Source organism: Lactuca virosa, chromosome 5 (assembly GCF_052849685.1).
Source record: "Lactuca virosa cultivar CGN04683 chromosome 5, Lactuca_virosa_CGN04683_v6, whole genome shotgun sequence".
Lineage (NCBI taxonomy): Eukaryota > Viridiplantae > Streptophyta > Magnoliopsida > Asterales > Asteraceae > Lactuca > Lactuca virosa.
Genome location: NC_136430.1, coordinates 128094311 through 128116395, shown reverse-complemented (window position 1 = coordinate 128116395; position 22085 = coordinate 128094311). Strand labels below are relative to the sequence as shown.

General features: G+C 40.8%; 1 protein-coding gene across 1 annotated transcript; it reads left to right on the top strand.

The window, feature by feature from the left end:
• The first annotated feature begins 1615 nt into the window (after positions 1 to 1615).
• Positions 1616 to 2584, top strand: LOC145111728 (uncharacterized). The gene has a single exon (XM_079047980.1). The coding sequence runs from the start codon at positions 1616 to 1618 to the stop codon at positions 2582 to 2584; it is 969 nt and encodes a 322-aa protein (XP_078904106.1).
• The last annotated feature ends 19501 nt before the right edge of the window (positions 2585 to 22085 follow it).

The following is a 22085-nucleotide window of genomic DNA, read 5'->3' as shown; positions in this document are numbered from 1 at the left end:
GAGAGAGGAAATAACTTAATTTATTTAAAATTGTGATTAAAGTGTTAATTAGAGATAATTATCATATGTGATTAGGAGGAGGCTAGATTCGGTGATTCGTGTTCGCGGAGTACACATTTACTTAGCTTATTTACGAGGTGAGTCTTCTCACTATACTTATCATGAGTGGTATCTTTTTGCGACCGGAGGGTCCTATGTGCTTACTTGAGTTATATGATATTATGCATTTTGTCTGTGTGATATATATATATATATATATATATATATATATATATATATATATATATATATATATATATATATATATATATATATATATATATATATATATATATATATATATATATGTTTCAGGTACTTCTCAGGATCGCAGGAAGGCACCGTGTGGTGTGGTGTGATATGTGTTTCAGGTACTTCTCAGAATCGCAGGAAGGCGCCGGCATGATTGTACACACCTGTTCGAGGCTATGTTGAGGATTCTGGGATTTGACTTTATTTGTGGATTTATGTTAACATTTGAGACACTTGTGGTTTTATGAAATATAATATATGAGTTTTATGTTCTTTTAAAAATGAAAATTTTGGTTTGAAAATTTACGATGTTACAGGTTGGTATCAGAGCCTTGGTTTGAGGGATTCGCATACACCTTCGGGTACGTCTGGACTCAAACTGAGGATTTGAGAAAATTTTCAAAAGAAATGATTTTTCTAAAACCGAGTACGAGTTTCTAAGAGAAAAACGAGAATGAGCAGTGTATACAATCAGCCAGCTCCCGAACGGTGGTTTCCCAAAATAACCTTAGTTGTTTACCTTATGAGATATTTATGAGATGTTTATGAGATATTAGAAATGCATGCTTGAGAATAGGCTAGGTATTTCATATTCTAGGGCTAGAGTTTCCTGATTTGTGATGCCTTTGTTGGGTTTTGAGCATTCTAACACTCCTATGGTGTACATGCAACCCTAAATACCTTGGATCTATGTTTTCTCTATTATACATGCAAATATCAATTTTCCAAGGTATTGTTCTAACCAGCATAATATAAAGTACATGTAATATAAAATCTAGTAGAATTACATACCTCTTTGTTGTAGCTTGATTCCATGGAGCTCAAGAGCCTAGTGCCCCAAGTGTGACACCTCAAATGGTTCACACAACATCATCAAAATTTGGAATAACCATGAGAAGAGATACTTGAATCTTAGAAATCGGCTTGCCCTCTTATGTATCCACTAGTGCCAATTTCACCAACTAATGGGGTCTTTATATAGTGTGCACATTAGGGTTACACCATGTAACCCATGACTTTACCCATTCCTTATGCTCCATGGGTTTTAACCTCCATGGAGTATCCATGAGTCACCACATGGGTTAAACCCAACATAAGGAATCATGGATCATAAGCCCACATATATAATAATGAATGATTTACACAATCAATCCCCATTAATTTATGGTTAGCGGGAAGATGTCCAACCATTTTGGCAGACTTTGTTGCATCCGCTCCTCTCACGCCTCTACTTAAACTTGACAACGGGATCCGTCCGATTGCAGTAGGCACTATATGGAGACGTCTGGTTTCCAATGTTGCCATGAAAGGTGTGGGTAAAGAAATGGCCAAGTACCTTAATGATTTTCAGTTTGGGGTTGGTGTATCTGGCGGTGCTGAGGCTGTGTTACACAGTGCCAATAGGGTGTTAAGTGAACACCATGCTGATGGGTCTCTTGTAATGCTGACTGTGGATTTTTCGAATGCCTTTAACCTGGTGGATCGATCAGCATTGCTCCACGAGGTTAAGAAGATGTGCCCTTCCATTTCTTTGTGGGTGAATTTCTTGTACGGGCAAGCAGCGAGACTTTATATCGGAGACCAACATATATGGTCTGCCACTGGGGTGCAGCAAGGTGACCCCTTGGTCCCTCTTCTTTTTGCCCTCGTTTTGCACCCGCTTGTGCACAAGATTAGAGACAATTGTAAGCTCCTTCTCCATGCTTGGTATCTAGATGATGGGACTGTCATTGGGGATTCAGAGGAGGTGGCTAGAGTGTTGAACATAATTCGGTTGCATGGTCCAGGTTTGGGTCTTGAGTTGAACATCAAGAAAACGAAGATTTTTTGGCCCTCATGTGATGGTATGAAGCTTCGTGCCGATTTATTCCCAACGGATATAGGGAGACCTTCTTTGGGGGTGAAGCTCCTTGGGGGGGCTGTTAGCAGAGACGCAGGGTTTATTAGCGGGCTAGACATGAAGAGAGCGGTCAATGCTGTTGATTTGATGGGCCTTCTTCCACAACTATGTGACCCGCAGAGTGAGCTCCTTTTGCTTCGATCATGCATGGGTATTGCAAAACTTTTCTTCGGTTTAAGGACATGCCAGCCGGTACACATAGAAGAGGCAACGTTATTCTTTGACAAAGGATTGCGCAGGTCTATCGAGGATATGGTGGTATGTGGAGGCCCCTTCTTTGGAGACATTCAGTGGCGCTTGGCTTCCTTACCTATTCGTTTCGGTGGTTTGGGTTTGTACTCGGCCTACGAGGTTTCCTCCTACGCATTTGTAGCCTCGAGGGCCCAATCTTGAGCATTACAAGACCACATCTTACGTGACAGTGGCATATGTGGTATGGACTCGGATGACCTATGTGCTATGACTCGTCTTCGCGATACGATTCCGGGATTTGACTGTAGCGGTTTCACTAATAAGGACACCGCCCCCCCTAAATCCCAAAAAGCTTTGGCGTGTGCCCTTTTTAGCAAAATCGTCCAAGATATGGAAGTCGACTTCGACATGACTGTCAGACAGAAAGCAGTCTTTGAGTGTCTGCGGGCGCCTCATGCTCAGGATTTTCTGCTAACTATCCCTATTGATGGTCTTGGCCAGCATATGTCTCCTGTGGAGTACCGAACTATCCTTCGTTACCGCCTCATGATTCCCATATTCCCAATTGACGAGATATGCCCAGTTTGTCGCAAGGCATGTTTGGATACCTTTGGGGAACACGCGGTTCATTGTAGAGAGCTCCCTGGTTTCAAGTATAGACATGATGTGGTTAGGGATGTTCTCTTTGATGCTTGTCGGCGTGTTGGTATATCTGTGAAGAAAGAAGCTCCAGTGAACTTTTTGACGGACCCGCAGGATGGCAGGTCCACACTTAGACCGGATGACATTTTGGTCTTTGGATGGATAGGAGGGAAGCATGCGTGCGTGGATCTGACTGGGGTCTCTCCTCTCGTTGGTTTGGGGAGCGGGGGTTTCACAACTGGGCATGCCGCTTTCAAAGCCGCTGCGTGCAAAGTGGTAAAGCACGAGAATGCATGTATAGAAAATCAACATGTGTTTGTTCCTTTTGCATTCGATACATTTGGTTTTCTCGCACCAGAGGCAGTGGAGCTCCTTAATAGAGTCCAACGGGTCATGCATTCTAATGTTATATCTCCTAGATCCACAAATGTTGTTTTCAAAAGAATTGGTTTTGCCATCCAGAAAGGGCTAGCGGCGCAGCTTGTTGCCCGTTTGCCTTTAATCGATATGTATTGAACTTTTATATAAGGAATTGACTCCTTAATATGCCCTAAAAAAATCCCCATATATTTAATTAGTCTCTTTTGATCACTAAATTAATTCCAAATTAATTCTTGATCAATACTAATTAAATAATTTGATTTCATATTAATATATTAGAACTTATAATATATTAATATGTCACAAATATCCTCTTCTCACAAAAGGTCTATCCAAATGTCCCGATGCTATGCAACCCAAATGGACCATGTCGGGTCGGGTCAAGTATATACCAATTATAGGTATGGACTTAGACACTAATCCAACAGTCTCCCACTTGGATAAGTCTAATAACTATTATTGCAAGTACGACTTCATAACCCGCTAGCAATCGTAGCTCTTAAAAACCGCTGTCGAACTCTGAACAAATCACTGACGCGTCCATTAGATAAGTGATCATATATTCCTCCATTCTAGATACCATATGGACTGAGACATGTATTATAATCATTCTCTCTATCCATCTCTTGTTTCCTGATTTCTGATTTATGACGACCGACTAATTGAACAAATCAAATCAGTCCAGGCTTGGCCAAGCACTTCGGGGTGTCATCACTAAATCATATAGGGGCCCACATATATCGCTTTTATCCCTTTAAGGGTAAAAGGAATGGATAAAATTTGACTCATATGCTTGTACTAACTACTTGTTGAATCATACACAAAGGCACGTTTTATAACATCGAGTTACCAATGCGTTTTCGTGCAATCAATATATAACCAACTCATAGTCAACAACTCATATCTCTAGGTTTGAAGAATATAAGATATTATCGTCTCATGATCACTCGTGATAAAATCCATGAAGTGAGTCAAATGAGCGTGGGTTTAATCCAATACTCAGAACTTATGAGCACTCATGAATGTTGCAGCAACTCTTGCTATGTCCACTACCTTGGACATCTACAAACCAGCTTCATGACAGTCTTGCCTTAATACCTACTTCCAACGCATTATCGACTGTGGATGGTTTGAATAACTAAGTTATTCAGGAAGTCAAAACATGCAAAGTGAAACACAAGAATAATACTAATCCTATATGGCCCCAACACTTTGAGTGTAAATAAAAAAAACCTTTTATCTAAGCACCATATTGATTACTCATTATTCATTGTATAATGTTTCGATTTATCAACTTAATACTTGAATAAAACAATAGTCATGCGATGCTCCAAGCATGCACACTATGTTTCGCTAAACAATAGCTATGTCATACTCCAAGTATGCACACTATGTTTGTCTTATGATCCTTACTTTGTGAAACAGATCAATTGAGAATATTTCAATGATGCTCATTTCACAATCCCAATCCTTATTGTAAATGTAAGAATACCAAACTCTTGCCATTTACTATAATCTATTCGATTCTAGACTTATATGCAATGATCCCCTTGTAATGACTATGCCCAAGTCACAAAGACTTGACAACAAACATTACAAAGTATTCCAATGGAGATCAATTCCATGGAAAAGAAGTCTCACATTCAAAGTACATTCCTTTGAATACCCTTCTTGCATTAAGTTCTCTAATCTTACATAAATTCAAAGAATAACTTCCACCTATGGAGACAATTCCATATTCCCATTTTGACTATCACTTCTGAACAAGAGTTGCCTCCTCATAGAATATGTCAATATGGTCCTATCTCTATACTTCCAATTGTCCATGAGCAACCAATCTTTGGCAAACCTCAGATTGTCCTCGACAATTGCTTAATCATTTTAGTCAAATCCAGTTCTATTCCTTTTCCCTCTTAATGCCCTAGGCATTTGGAAAATTTAGAATGGATAAATATTATAACACATGTAATCGATCCTATACTCGAAGCATATGGGACCCGATTCATGCTATAAATTTTTTTATTTTCCATGTTCTCAAAATTCGAACTATGAAGAGGGATGCCGTAATCATAATCGATTTTTGAGAATGCAACATATATAGAATTTCCTTATGTTGAACCATTCCAACATAACATTCATATATATCCTTGACTAAAGTTGATTAAATCCTCTCCCTTAATTATAGCAAAACAGCTTTTCAAAGCGAATTGAACCTTTTGTTTTCTATAATTAAAATTGCTAACTTGCAACACTAACCATAACAATCATGCACCCACTAGCATAATGATTATTATCTTACTAGCATAACACTTATATTCCCACTAGCTTTGACATGTACCCAGAAATCAACTGGACTTCTAGAAATCAATACTTTATTGACTTTCTTACCAAAGTTCAGATTTCTGATACGAGATTGCTTTGATAAGAGTTTATCAAAATCATACACCATTCCTTAGATAGCTCACATGTTTGTCTAGACCTTTTGCCATTCTCACTAGTTAGTGTGCCGGTTAACCACACACGCTCCACTAACGACATGAGAATGCAAATATCACAATTGCTACCTACTTAAAATCTACTTAGTGAAACCGTTTCCTCACCATCATTTTCATGAATCGGAGAGAAACCTTATGACACTTAGATTTTTATGGTGTATGTGTTCCTATCCATGTGAATTTGTCATAGCCATAATCACAAGACAAGGTTAGTGACAAATCCAAACTTATATGGACTGAACTTGTTCAATCTTAATTTCTTGCCACTTGGCAGCTCAAGGGCCTACCATTGCTTCCACATTGTTATGCAAACAATTGAGAACTCATAGAACTCACAAGCATAGTCAACTTTAACTGAAATAGGCACAAAAATACGAATATGTCAACACGATAGGTTACAAACCTCAAGTCGTGGGCTAGTGATTAACAATACTCTTGATTAGTTCTTGAAACCATCTCAAGATTTTTAAAGACTCCCACTGACCTCTTGACATATAAGATTCTCTTTTGTCAAGAATCATTCCTTCACAAAACAAATATTCAAGAGTTAGTGCAGATTCTTATCAAGTTACACACTTCTCACAATTGGTCTTAGTTGGTCTTTGTCATATCCAAAACATCACTTCTCAAGTTACACACTTCTCACAATTGGTCTTAGTGCAGATTCTTATCAAGTTACACACTTCTCACAATCTCCAATGTACAAGAGTAGAAAACATTTTACTCTACATTTGACAAGTGTTTTACACCTTTTTAAGATTATGTCACTCAAGGCTCAATCTTGGAGTATGACTCTAAGATTTGATTTTGGAACGAAGTATGATTTATCTTTTGATTTAAACCATTTTAATAATTCACGATTCCTCTTCTTAGCCAAACAAATGCACTAAGGTGTCCTTAGAGGATCAATTGTGATATGATTTCATAATCACCAAGATAACCATAAACCAAGATACTTAAGCACTCTCCCACCTTTTCAGATTGGAGAAACTTTTATCTTTTTGCCTAATTTGATTCTTTTCATTCGTCCCGCCATACATTGAAACTTTTCCAATGTTTCAGAACTACACTTACTCTTGTAAGTATAACCATATTTATTAAACTTTAGTAAATCATGACGAATAATCTTATCATTCCTTGTGGTCGACTTGACCAGCGCACAACCAAGTGTACCCAATCCTTTAGTCCTTCACTTTACTCACATATACATGTGAGCAAGGACTTAGTCTTAATTTCCCAAAGATGAAAATCTCATTCATCACACAATACAAGTTGCATGATTCCAAGTTTCTATCCAACTGAAACTTGGGTGATGAGAATCTTTCCTTATTTGGTAAATTATGACACTACCACAACTGAACGACTCAAATCCATTTTCCAATATTGCTTATCAATGGAAACATATACATAATAATTTTTTCACAAATGCCATTGTAAGGATACTTAAAACGAAACTTTTCTTTTATTTTAAAACTTGCGGAAAAACTTATTCTTACAATGCAAATACATATGAAAAACATGTTGTTCTCTATTCCTAAGCAATATATCATAACTCTTAAGTAGCAGCTCAAAATTCTGATCACCGAACCTTGCGATCGAAATCCTTATTCGCGATCAGAATCGGCATACTCTTTCTTTATGTTTCCTTTGATTCTTCAAAACATCAAAATGTAATTACATTACATCATGTGTTAAGAATCTCCAAAAGAGAATTCAAAGAGTTAGATAATGGACTTTACCTGAAGCAATGTCAAACTTTTTGACTTTTACCATCCTTATGAACTTTTCAAGTAAATTCGGCAGCTTCGCAACCAATGTCCCTTCCTTTGACAAAAGAAACATATGGACCTTTTGGAAATGGTACACTTGATTGTCTCAGACTTTGCCTTTCTCTTTACCATTGGTCAAATGACTTGACCATGGCCAATCCCTTTCTATTGGGAAAAGAAAGCTTTTCTGGACTTCCAATGTCACCATTGTCACTGTCCAAATAGGTTTGGGAAGTAGATCTTCCAATCTAATTTGCTTTACCAATGCTCCAAATCATTGCTGATTTAGCAGCATCAAGCAAATAGGTAAGATCACTAAGGGTCATGTCGTGATCTGTCATCAGGGAGTGACTGAAGAACCAAGTCAAGAACCAGCTACTTCCAATGTCACTATTCGCACTAAGCTTCGTGCTTACCGTGTGGTGTGATATGTGTTTCAGGTACTTCCAATGTCACCATTGTCACTGTCCAAATAGGTTTGGGAAGTAGATCTTCCAATCTAATTTGCTTTACCAATGCTCCAAATCATTGCTGATTTAGCAACATCAAGCAAATAGGTAAGATCACTAAGGGTCATGTCGTGATCTGTCATCAGGGAGTGACTGAAGAACCAAGTCAACAACCAGCTACCTCGAGACTTCGACACCCGACTCTCCCGGCTTGCCAATATGTGACTTAACCTCCAAGATGTAAGCACATATAACTTTGCTTGCCAAATAAGGATTGAGTGACTTTGAACTTGTGGGTTAGGGAGAATTATTGGAGGAGGTGGAGGAAGTGAAGCATGATTTCCAATCCCATTAATGCACAACAAAGGGATTAATCTTTCACCTTGATTGCCATATGGAATATCATCTTCATTAGGAAGGCTTGTTCCTAAAGATTTGGGAAGACCATAGCTGTCTAAACTAGACATTTATAATGGGAGAAATTCAAGTTAGTTGATTTAAAGTCCTTAATATAACACTCAATATGAAATATTAAGGCTAGGACCCAACAAACTATTTATAACTGGAAGAGGGATGCCGTAATCCAAGTTATAAAATATTTGAAGGTAGGTAAATGATGATTTACCAATTTCCACCATGAAAACGAAATATAATTAAGTTTTAATTGGATTTGAAACTCCTAGATCTTTTGAGATACATTGAACTTTCAATGGCATGTTTGAATCTCGATTATGCCCTCTCAAGTTTGTGACTGGGATGCCGAGGATCACAAACAAGGTGTGAATAACCATGCAAATTAACTTGGTACCCTTAACTTTATCACCTAATTGATGTGCCGGTTAACCACACGCGCTCCACCAACCTATGATAAACATTAAGTTACCCTCTGCCACACCTTGTCAGCCCCAAGTTAGTGTGCCGGTTAACCACACACACTCCACTAACAAGTGTATAGTTAGTGTGCCGGTTAACCGCACACACTCCATTTATAAGTGTATAGTTACTTAGTATTTATCATTATACTTTTAATGATGGGAGAATTTTAGTCCTTATCCTACCCGTTTGGCTAACGACCCTCCACCAGTCAAGGAAGCGGTGAGTGAGAGTGGACACCCATTAAACTGCCATTTTATAGGCAGTAACCTTATACCCCCTTATAGACCGGCTTCGTGAATGAGGCCTACTAACGGTAAGATTGACTTTATCTTATACATATCTATATAATTAAAATTATAATAATAGTATAAGGGTTGAATTTTATACTTTTAAAATTCTTGGGTTTGATTTGGAATTAAAGCATTCATAAGCAAAACTTTACACATTCCAAAACTTGAGGGCAAGTATTGAAAATTTTCAAAACTCTTGGATTTTCATAACTTATGAGTTTAATTAAAGTTTTAAAAACTTTAATGAAGAGACTCTTGAACATCCATAACTTGAGGACAATTTATGAAGTCCATAAAACAATTTATGAGAAAAAGACTCTTCATTTTGTAACCTATGACACTTTTATGAGTTTTAAGATTCATAAATGTGACTTTTCGTATAACTTGAGGACAAGTTACAAAAACATATTTTATGAACTACTTTTAGATCAATTTGGATTGAAAACAACTAACACATAATTTTTTTCATTAATCTAAGTTAACTCATAAAACAAGGTGACACAAAAAACTTGGTAATCCATAACTTGAGGACAAGTTATGGAGTCCATACAATTTCATTAAGATCAAGAATTACACTAACAAACAATTTGCATATAATTCCTATGATCTACCAAAACTCATACGCATGAACAATCCATATCAACAATTTCAAGAATCATATAAACACATATAAAGCTTGACATTTTGATAAAAACTTTGAAATTAGATTAGCATAATCATTACCACATCAAAACAGGTTTTAAGGTTCAAAAAACAGTTTAGGGTAATGATCCTCATCCAATACCAAGCAAAACCCCGAAATTCTGCATACAGGGGCATCACCACGTCGTGGTAAAGACTGCCACGTCGTGGTGAGCAGTCAGATGCAAAAAATGCAGAATTTCAACTTTGGAAAAACATGTAGCATCAAGTATAAGTGAAAACAAGCCTTGGCTCTGATACCACTGTTGGGTTTTGAGCATTCTAACACTCCTATGGTGTACATGCAACCCTAAATACCTTGGATCTATGTTTTCTCTATTATACATGCAAATATCAATTTTCCAAGGTATTGTTCTAACTAGCATAATATAAAGTACATGTAATATAAAATCTAGTAGAATTACATACCTCTTTGTTGTAGATTGATTCCATGGAGCTCAAGAGCCTAGTGCCCCAAGTGTGACACCTCAAATGGTACACACAACATCATCAACATTTGGAATAACCATGAGAAGAGATACTTGACTCTTCGAAATCGGCTTGCCCTCTTGTGTATCCACTAGTGCCAATTTCACCAACTAATGGGATCTTTATATAGTGTGCACATTAGGGTTACACCATGTAACCCATGACTTTACCCATTCCTTATGCTCCATGGGTTTTAACCTCCATGGAGTATCCATGAGTCACCACATGGGTTAAACCCAACATAAGGAATCATGGATCATAAGCCCACATATATAAGAATGAATGATTTACACAATCAATCCCCATATATTTAATTAGTCACTTTTGATCACTAAATTAATTCCAAATTAATTCTTGATCAATACTAATTAAATAATATGATTTCATATTAATATATTAGAACTTATAATATATTAATATGTCACAAATATCCTCTTCTCACAAAAGGTCTATCCAAATCTCCCTATGCCATGCAACCCAAATGGACCATGCCGGGTCGGGTCAAGTATATACCAATTATAGTTATGGACTTAGACACTAATCCAACAGCCTTAGCCTAGGAGATGCTATTGATCAGTGTTATCTGTTATTTTCCCTGAGTATGTGCTGATTTCTGAGTCGAGGGGTAATCTAGGAGAGATACCTAGATGAGCATACGAGTAGAGTAGTCTGATATTTGTGAGAGATAGAGTATTTGTGAATTAGAATCCTAGGAGGAGGACTTGGGATGACTACAAGTTGGTGTGGAAGGTAGTATTGGGCCCGTACTACTGAAAGCACCGGATCTGTATGCAATCCAATTAAGAATCCTTAGGGTGCTGAGGAGCATGTAGGGACGGGAATTCGATTGTGAGTATACTCAAGTGAGTCTCTGATGATTTTGTGTTGTGTTTCAGAGACATCATGGTGGGTACATGCCACAACCTTGAGAGCAGTGGGACCAGTGATGAGGAGATCTGTAGGATCATCCATGAGGAGGTGGCCACAACCATTCGAGAGGAGATACCGGAGATGTTTGGGTCTATTAAGACCACACTGATTAAGACATTTGACGAGCGATATGCTGCTGTTACTGAGGCTGCTGCTGCTGCAGCCACTGCGGCTGTTGCTGCTGCTAGAACATAGGGAGGTGACTCGTTGTTGTTTCGGGAGTTCAGCAACACGAAGCCACCATAGTTTGATGGGACACAAGATCCGATTGCTGCCATGAGATGGATCGCTGACATTGAGGGATGCTTTTATACTTGTTCATGCCCAGAGCATCTGAGAGTTCGGTTCGCCCTGAACCAGCTTTGCTTGGGAGCGAAGGACTGGTGGAAGTTTGTGACGACTGATTTTACCCCTGCAGATCATGCCGCAGTGACTTGGGAGAGGCTCACCAAGTTGTTTCGAGATGAGTATGTTCCCCAGGTGGAGAGGGAGCGTTTGGCACAGGAGTTTCTGTCTCTCAAGCAGAAGACAGAGTCAGTGACTGACATTATGAGGATGTTCAATGAGAGGGCATTGTTCTGCCCTGAGCACGTGTCCACTGAGCAGGCACGTGTGAGTCGGTATTTGAGCATCTTGAGGAGAGATATTCGGGAGTTTGTGGCGAACTCGTCTTATCGGACATTGGCTGAGTTGCAGACCAATGCCAGGAGGAGGGAGATTGAGTTGGAGATTCAGTCGAGAAAGGAGGCAGAGCAACAAGGGAGAGATAGGCGACCGACGCAGTCGCAACCGGCGGCTAAGCGGGCCCGCTGATTCGAGGACTGGAGGCCAGAAGGGCCGCACTTGTAGCAAGAGTGGAAACATCCATGAGGGATCTTGCCAGGCAGGGATTTGCTACAAATACGGTAAGGAGGGGCATATGGCGAGGGACTGCCCCAAAGTATTTTCTGTTTGTTTCCACTGCAACTAGACGTGCCATCGGAAGGCCAAGTGCCCTCAGGTCGTTCAGGGACTAGCCCAGGGTTCTGCTCCTGCTGCTATTCGTGCTACTGATAGTCGGCCAGTGAAGGCCGAGATATCGAGGGCTCGCGGGAGAGCTTTTCAGCTGACAGCGGAGGAGGTCCGCGCAACACCTGATGTCGTAGCTGGTACGTATTTCCCTGTTTTCCTGTTATTTTGAGATTTGTGCATGATTATATTGTGTTATATATGTATATATATATATGTATATATATATATATATATATATATATATATATATATATATATATATAGGTACTTTTGTTGTGAGTTCTATACCTGCTTTGGTGTTATTTGACTCGGGTGCGAGTCGACCCTTAGTGTCCTTAGCTTTTAGTCGTCACATTAGTGTCGAGCGAGAGGCGTTGAGTCGAACTCTGAGAGTTTCTATAGCCGACGAGCATGCAGTTTATGCGACAGAGGTATTCCGGGGGTGTGTATTGGATGTTTTTGGTGTGGAGTTTCCGCTAGATCTGGTGCCGATAGCGATGGGTGACGTCTGTGTTATTGTGGGCATGGACTGGTTGAGTTGATTTGGAGCCATGATTGACCTTGAACGTCATATGATGACTATACGAGATCCTAGTGGGGGAGTGCTTACTATGTACGGTGAGGGTACCAGATCTGGATCAACTTTCTGCTCTGCTGCCAGGGCGAGACAGAGTATACAGCAGGGTTGTATGGGCTTTTTAGTGTATGTGATGGATACGTGGAATGCTATAGAGAGACCAATTTCTATCTCTGAGGTTCCGATAGTATGCGAGTTCCCATATGTGTTTCCTGAGGAGTTACTGGGAGTGCCTCCTGAGAGGTAGGTGGAGTTCCGGATTGATTTGGTTCCGGGCGCGGCGCCAATTTCCAAGGCACCTTATCGCCTTGCACCGCCTGAGATGCAGGAGTTATCCTCTCAGCTTCAGGACCTGCTGGGAAAGGGTTTTATCAGACCGAGTAGCTCGCCGTGGGGAGCACCGATCCTTTTTGTCAAGAAGAAGGATGGTTCACACCGTATGTGTATTGATTACCGGGAGTTGAACAAGCTGACGGTCAAGAACCGTTATCCACTTCCGAGGATCGACGATTTATTCGATCAGTTTCAGGGGGCATCTTGGTTTTCCAAGATTGATTTGAGATCTGGATATCATCAGATGAGGGTGTGCGAGGAGGATATCCAGAAGACGGCCTTTAGAACTCGTTATGGTCATTACGAGTTTGTGGTGATGCCCTTCTGGCCCACCAACGCACCGGCAGCATTCATGGATCTCATGAACTGGGTGTGCAGGCCTATGTTGGACCGGTCGGTGATCGTGTTCATCGACGACATCTTGGTGTATTTGAGGTCCAGAGAGCAGCATGAGGAGCATCTGCGAGAGGTTCTTGGGGTTTTGAGGTCGAAGAGGCTTTATGCCAAATTCTCCAAGTGTGATTTCTGGTTACGAGAGGTCCAGTTCCTGGGACACCTCGTTAATCAGAACGGGATATTGGTCGATCCGGCCAAGATTAAGGCAGTTATGAGATGGGAGGTGCCGAGATCCCCATCCGAGATCAGGAGTTTTCTGGGATTGGCTGGCTAATATTGGAGATTTATCAAGGATTTCTCCACGATTGCGATTCCTCTCACCAGATTGACCCGGAAGGGCGTTACTTTTGTTTAGGGGCATGAGCAGCAAGCATCATTCGAGACTCTTCGCCAGAGGTTGTGCGAAGCTCCGGTGTTAGCCCTTCCGAAGGGAGTGGAGGACTTCGTAGTCTACTGTGATGCGTCTATATTAGGGATGGGGGTGGTGTTGATGCAGAGGGGTCATGTGATAACATATGCGTCGAGGCAGCTGAAGCCTCATGAGACGAGGTAACCCACCCATGATTTGGATTTGGGGGCGGTAGTGTTCGCCCTCAAAATTTGGCGCCACTATCTTTATGGTGTCTGGTGTACCATATACACGAACCATAAGAGCCTGAAGTATCTTATGGATAAGCCCAACCTGAATATGAGACAAAGGAGGTGGTTGGATGTAGTAAAGGACTACGACTGCGAGATCTTATATCACCAAGGCAAGGCTAACGTGGTAGCCGATGCCTTGAGTCGCAGAGCCAAGAGCGCTCCGATCCGAGATGTGTGTATGAGGATGACGGTGATGACTCCAGTCTTCGATACCATCCGAGAGGCTCAGGTGGAGGCTGTGAAACTGGAGAACCGCAAGAGAGAACGTGTGGTCGGGCAGATTTCCGAGTTTCAGACAGATATTCGGGGGCTTATAACTTTCTGAGGTCGGATTTGGGTGCCATATACAGGTGGAGCTCGACATATATTAATGGAGGAGGCACATAGATTGAGATTCTCGATCCATCCCAGGGACACTAAGACGTATTTGGATCTGAAGAGGGATTATTGGTGGCCCTGTATGAAGAGGGATGTGACTTGGGTAGTTGAGAGATGTTTCACCTGTCTTCGGGTCAAGGCAGAGCTCCAATGACCCCATGGTCAGCTGCAACCTTTAGAGGTTCCCCAGTGGAAGTGGGAACAGATCACCATGGATTTTATCAGCAAGTTACCGAGGACCGCGCATGGGGTAGACGCGATATGGGTGATTGTAGACCGATTGACGAAGAGTGCTCACTTCCTCTCTATCAGTGAGAGCTCTTCTGCAGAGAAATTGGCCGAGATCTACGTACGAGAGGTGGTGGCATGACATGAGGTGCCGACATCGATAGTGTCAGATCGGGATGTGCGTTTTACTTCCAGGTTCCGGAAGAAGTTTCATGAGGAGTTGGGCACCCGGCTGCACTTCAGTACAGCTTACCACCCACAGACATACTGACAGAGTGAGCGGACGATTCAGACGCTCGAGGACATGCTGCATGCATGTGTTATGGACTTCGGTGGAAGTTGGGACACTTATTTTCCCTTAGCTGAGTTTTCATACAACAACAACCATCATACTAGTATCGACATGCCTCCCTTCGAGCTATTATACTGGAGGAAGTGTCAGACTCCCATCCGTCGGGGAGAGGTGGGGCAGAGAGTGATGGAGATCACTGAGATAGTGCTCAAGATGACTGAGCAGATTCAGCAGGTTAGAAAGAGGTTACTGACGGCCCATAGTCGTCAGAAGAGTTACGCAGACCGGAGACGATCTGATCTATAGTTTCAGGTCGGAGACTATGTCCTCCTGAAGGTTTCCCCGTGGAAAGGGGTGATCCGATTCAGGAAGCAGGAGAAGTTGGGTCCTAGATATATCGGTCCCTTCAGGGTGACCACTCGAGTGGGGAAGGTGGCATATCGGTTAGAGCTACCTACAGATTTGAGTCAGATTCATAACACCTTCCACGTGTCCCAGTTGAGGAAGTGTGTAGCCGATGAGATTGCAGTGGTTCCTTTAGAGGATATTCAGGTGGATGCGAGCCTGAATTACATTGAGAGGCCGATAGCGATCTTAGATCGGAAGGTGAAGATGTTAAGGAACAAAAAGGTGCCCCTGGTTCAGTTCCAGTGGCAACATCGGAAGGGATCCGAGTGGACTTGGGAGCCGGAGTCCGAGATGCGCGAGCAATATCTAGAGTTATTCCCGGAGCATGACTTCGAGGGTGAAGTCTGATTCTAGTGGGGGAGAGTTGTAACATCCCGACCCCCAGGTATTACATTTTATATATATTTATTTTGGGATTTAAGGAGTGACTCAACGAGTTGTGTGCCCGACTCGTCGAGTAGAGTCGGATTAGTCACGTGGGTTTAATGACCAACTCGATGAGTCAGAGAGCCGACTCACCGAGTTGGCGCTGTGTGAGGAAACCCTAAATCCTCGGGTTTGTGACATAATTAAGGGGCCTTAAGCCCTCATTTCTGCCTCACCAACCACCCTACATCCTTGAGAGAAACCCTAATCGTCCACTTGAGCTAGAGAGTGAGAGAGGAGCTAATCTTGTGATTATTAGTGCACTTTTGAAGGAGAAGTGAAGAGCATCAAAGCTTGGATCAAGAGGAGGCTTTGGATCTAGAGGTTCATCAGGGTTTTGCTTCAGTTGGAGGTAAAAAGATGCTAACTTGATCATTTCCTTATGAGATCTTGGTTTAGGGATTTTCTAGGGTTTTCTCCCATCCTTTTTGTGTTATTGAGCCCTTTGAGCATGATTTGAGGTTGAAACCTTGGATCTGGATTGTAGGAGGTCTTGTGAGTATAAAGACCCAAACTTTATTGAGCAAGAGACAAGATCTTGTGCATCTAACCCTTGTTGGAGCTTGTGTTGGAATTATGGAGCAAATATGCCATGCATGAACGTAAAGATTGAAGCTTTACATGACATTCGAGCCTTAGGAGACTAGATCTAGAGTTTGGAGTGGTGGATCTGCCTTAAAACGTCTCAATGAGAATACAGTCTGAATGGACTCGCCAAGTCGATGAGCTGACCCGACGAGTCGGTTAGGGTTGTCCCGATGGGTCTGATCATGCAGTAACTCGGCTAGTTGAGTTGGATTTTGTGAGATTATGAGAATATCAAGAGTACTCGATGAGTCGCATATATGCACTCGACGAGTTGGTTCAACATGGGCTGTTGACTCGAGTTTGACTTCTGTTGACTTCAGGGTTTGGTCAATCATATCTTATGGAGACCACGGAGGGGTAAAATGGTCTTTTTGCCCATTCCAAGAGTTAGAGAGAGAGGAAATAACTTGATTTATTTAGAATTGTGATTAAAGTGTTAATTAGAGATAATTATCATATGTGATGAGGAGGAGGCTAGATTCGGTGATTCGTGTTTGAGGAGTACACATTTACTTTGCTTATTTACGAGGCGAGTCTTCTCACTATACTTACCATGAGTGGTATCTTTGTGCGACCGGAGGGTCCTATGTGCTTACTTGAGTTATATGATATTATGCATTTTGTCTGTGTGATATATATGTTATATTCTGTGTTTACTGGGATAGGACCGGAGGGTCCAAACCGAGTTGTGGGACCGGAGAGTCTTCACTGAGATACTGGATTGGGGGTCCAAACCGAGCTGTGAGACCGAAGGGTCCTCACTGAGACACATGACCGGAGGGTCCACACCGAGACGCATGAGACCGGAGGTTCCATGCCGAGTTATAGCCATGAGAGGCTTATTATTTGTGTATGTGGTATTTTAGGGAAACTCACTAAGCTTCATGCTTACCGTGTGGTGTGATATGTGTTTCAGGTATTTCTCAGGATCGCGGGAATGCGCCGGCGTGATTATACACACCTGTCAAAATTTTCTTAGGGTAGACCCTTAAGAGTAAAGAAGATAATGGGGATGGGTAATTGGGTTGATTGTTTGATGTTTAAACATAATAAGTATATTATTGTGGGTTGAAAACCCTATGTACTCACCAGGTTTCCCAACCTGACCCACTCAGTTTATTTGTATCACAGGTGTCGTTATGAAGTTACATTACACTGAGAGATTAAGGAGATGTAAATCACTAGTGATAATAAATGTAAGTTATGTTTATGCTTATGTTTCGGTATTGACGATGATATCCCAATGTTTTAAAATGAATAAAAATACATTTCTTCGGAAATGCTTTGATAATATATTTATCATGTTTTTATGGGAACAAATTCCACAACATTTTTCTTAAAAAGGTACTCTAATTTTTAAATAAAGCATAAACAAAAATGGTCTTTTCTGGTCGTAAAAATGGGGATGTCACAGTTGGTATCAGAGCATTAGTTTAAGCGAACTAGGAATTAGGATTTATTTCTAGACGTAATCTTAGAATGCTAAGCGATGATCGTGAGGAATGTGTCTAATATATTTTAGGTAATACACCTGAATAGACACAAGCACTAGCTAATTTAGGGAACATGCCTAACATGTTTTTATGTGCTAAATGAATTGTGATGTTTTATGATGCTATCGTCTGATCGGATCTATGGTCTGTTGCCGACCGGATCTGGAAACTTTATGTGTTCAGATTTCTATACGTTTAATTACGGTATTAGAACTGGCATATAACTTTTCGGAGTGATAGGGAGATTTACACGTCGATCGTAAACAAAATCTTTCCTATCTTAATTCTCGTCATTACACACCGAACGTCAAATTTGGTGTATAGTTCGAAATGGAAAGAACCCGAAGCGGAATTGGAAATGCGAATGGAAACAGGAATCAGCAGCCGCAACCCCAAGTGATTGAGCAAGTACCTGTAGTAGCAGTTGCAGCTGAGCCAATCACTATGGCTGGGGTACAAGCAATGATCCAGATGATGTTGAATAGCCCGAACTGAATGAAGAGTTGTCAGATGAGGGAAATTACAGTCGTACGGTTAGTCAAGTTGGACCCCGAGTGGTCAGGAGAAACGACCCAGACAGAAGGATTGACAGGGATGGGCGCATGTATAAGAACTTCTTGAGTGCCAAACCACCAAGCCTCTCTGGAAGCCCAAAACCAGTGGAAATTATGGACTGGATCTCCGAGATGGAGATGATATTTGAGAGCTGCAACTGCAGCGATAAATAAAAGACCGTCTTTGCTGTCAGACAACTAAAGACCAAAGTGCTAAGTTGGTGGAAGTTGTTGGCAGATACAATGCCACGAGGATAAGCCATTCGAATGTCTTGGGAAGCATTCATGGAGCAGTTGAAAATGCAGTACTGCTCAGAGATAGATCTGATAGACCTAAATAATGAATTTCAACACCTGAAGAAAGGGAAGATGAGTGTTGATGAGTATGCCACCGCATTCACCGAAAAGATAAAGCTATTCCTCTACTTGGTGCCTACCGAACTCTCCAAGATAGTAATGGACTGCCCACAGACTTTGGCCCAACGGTCAAAATGGCAACTACTTTGAAAATAGCCGTTAGATCAGCTAAGAATGTTGAGACCCAGATAACAGAAAGGGGTCTAGAAAAAGATAAGGCAGGAGAAAAGAGGAAGTTTGAAGGATCTGCGAGGTCCAACAAAGAGAGAAAACTCTCGAAGTTTGGAGGAGGAGGAAGAGGTGAAGCGAGATGGTGTGATAAGTGCAAGAAGAAGCATTATGGGAGATGCAACGAAGAAGTAACTTGTTACAAGTATGGGAGGATCGGTCACTATTCCAAGGATTGTACACATAATGATAAGGTATGATATGGATGCTGAGGCAAGGGGCATATGTCTAGAGACCGCCCGAGGAAAAATGAACCAGCAAGGCCAGATGCACCGCCAAAGCCAAGGGCATTCCACATGATCCTCGACGAAGCAGATAACAATGCGAGGAACCTAGGGTGAGGAATTCATATCCAAAGATCAAGGTATGAAGTAGCTATGCGGATAGTATAAGGAGGTGTAGCCTATTAGAGGCATAGTATAGGTTAAACTTGAACACCTATGTAATCGTTTCAAGGAATAATAGAAAACCTTCGTTTTGTTATCTGGTGTGTTAAGTTGTTATGTGATTTTCTTGTATGGTGACTTGGAAAACTGCGAGACAATACTTGGTACGAGTATCAGTAGTTGTGGATGGTAGTAGAGGCCTATACTACCGGAACCACAGGACTCACACTTGGATCAGGGAAAGTCACAAGGTTACCAAGGCACTAATATTTGATTATGTTTTGTTCATGTCTGTCGTTACCATCGTTTCGGTAATGAATAAGAAGATGATTGTTATTCTGACCCAAGTGGTCATATCAAATTGAGTCTGACTAAGATGAGTATGTTACGTGGTTCAGATAACCAAGTTCGATGTAGCCTCTGACTTAAGCCCGAAGATTGAAGTGAAAGATAATCGAAGCAATCAATAAAAGTTTTGCAATCGTTGTTAAGGTAAGAAGCTTGTAGCAAGAAGTGTTGCATGCTAGAATGTGATTATACCACATTAGAACATGAAGGAAGGTATATTCCTTTCTGGAATTTGACTTTAAGAGAACCGATTCTAAGCATTAGATCATACGATGAGAGGTCATTAGAACATGACCCATCGGTCTGTTACGATAATCGAAGTAAAGTTTGTTTACGAAGGATCAGGAGTTTCCAATAAGGATCAAGATTGTAACTCGAAGGTTACAATTGAAAGTCCAACATAGTATGAAGAGCGGGTGCAAGATTGAGCACCGCCAGTAGTCAACGAAGTCCAAGAGTCAAATACTCGTTTGAAAGGACATAAGAGTTATGATTATTACCCAGGATGAAAAGATAACGTATGGAGTCATTATACAAGCCCTGTTTTGTTGATGATTCCGGGACATAATCATCCAAAGGGGGAGATAATTGTAACGCCTGCAGATTCGGGCTAGTCAATTTAGAGACAATAAGCGTCAAAAATGACTTTTTGATGGAATATTATTTAGAAAGAACAATCTTAACCAAGTTATAGTATATGTCATAAGGGTTCCGTACATATAAAGAACGTCGAAATCCGAGTTATAACGAAGAAGTATGGCTCGTCGAAGTTTTACGGCTAAACCGACACAACATCGTGTAACGTAAAAAGTGAATTTTTGATAAACTATTTTTTAGCCTTAGAGATATAAATTAGAGTTGTAGTATACATTTAATCGAGAGCATGCATCAAAAGAACGCCCAAATCTGACTTCGTATGAGGAAGTTATGATTTTTTCTAAGATTTGGCCTAGTAGTGCACAACCCGGAATTCGAATTTTAGATCGGTCGATTTTTAGCCAAAATAATCTAAACAAAAAATGAAGATATCGTTAATAGGAGTTCAACGATAAAAAAACAGTCGAAATGGAGCTCGTATGCGAAAGATATCGACGAAACTTAGTCCATACTCTTCGAGATCGATAAAATTCGATACAGTTTTGTAAGTCGGAGATAGAACGAGAATTAGCCGACGGGGTCTAAATGAAAGTTGTATTACTCGTAAATACCAACAGGTGGATATAAAGAACATCAAAAACGGAGTTTGTATGAACGAGTTATCATTTTTGATAGCATATTTACGTATTAAAATAAAGTATAAATCATATATACGTACACATATATATACATATGTATATATCATTAGAAAGGTATCGACGATGCGGTCATTATAAGTCTAGTGTTGAGTACTTTCGACATTAGTTTAGTACAAATATCGTTAAATCTATTTAAAATAGTATTATAAAGGGGTGTTTAGTTGTTTATATAACTATAAGGTCATTAAGTAACTATGAGGGTAGTTTTTGAAAATTCAATTATTATAAATAAGAGCCTTAGGCTCTCATATTTCGTGCACCATTCTCTTGATTCAAGAGTCTTTCTCTTCTTATCCCCCGATAATTTCGGTCCCTCGTGATTCGACTTCTCTTTCTGTAGTTTTAGTATAGTAAGGTGAGCGCTGAAGCGTTGTAAGAATCTTTCTTAGAAAGATTCACCGACGAAGTTCTGCCCCTGCAGAGTCCCGCTCCTTGCTAAAACCCCATTGTAAGTAAGTTGTGCTTACCCTACTTTAAGTATAGCTTATAATTAATATTATTATTTTTATTATGAACTTATAATAAATATTTGGGCTATTATTACGAGTTATATAAGTGTCGTTATAATATATTTTAACCGCCCGCGGTACGGGGAATATGGTTTGAAGGGCCGCATAGGGTTGTTGGATTTCAGAAGTGCTATAATGCCAAAATGGTCCTGCCCTCCGGTGTTTCATGGCTGGCCCCTGTCTGTACATAGTGGTTGAAAAGTGTTGTTCGGGACTTATAAAATAATAACACTCGTAAATAGTCGCGTTAA

Bases quoted from the DNA above. Each gene is read 5' to 3' on its own strand.
- LOC145111728 (XM_079047980.1), top strand. From the start codon at position 1,616: ATGGCCAAGTACCTTAATGATTTTCAGTTTGGGGTTGGTGTATCTGGC.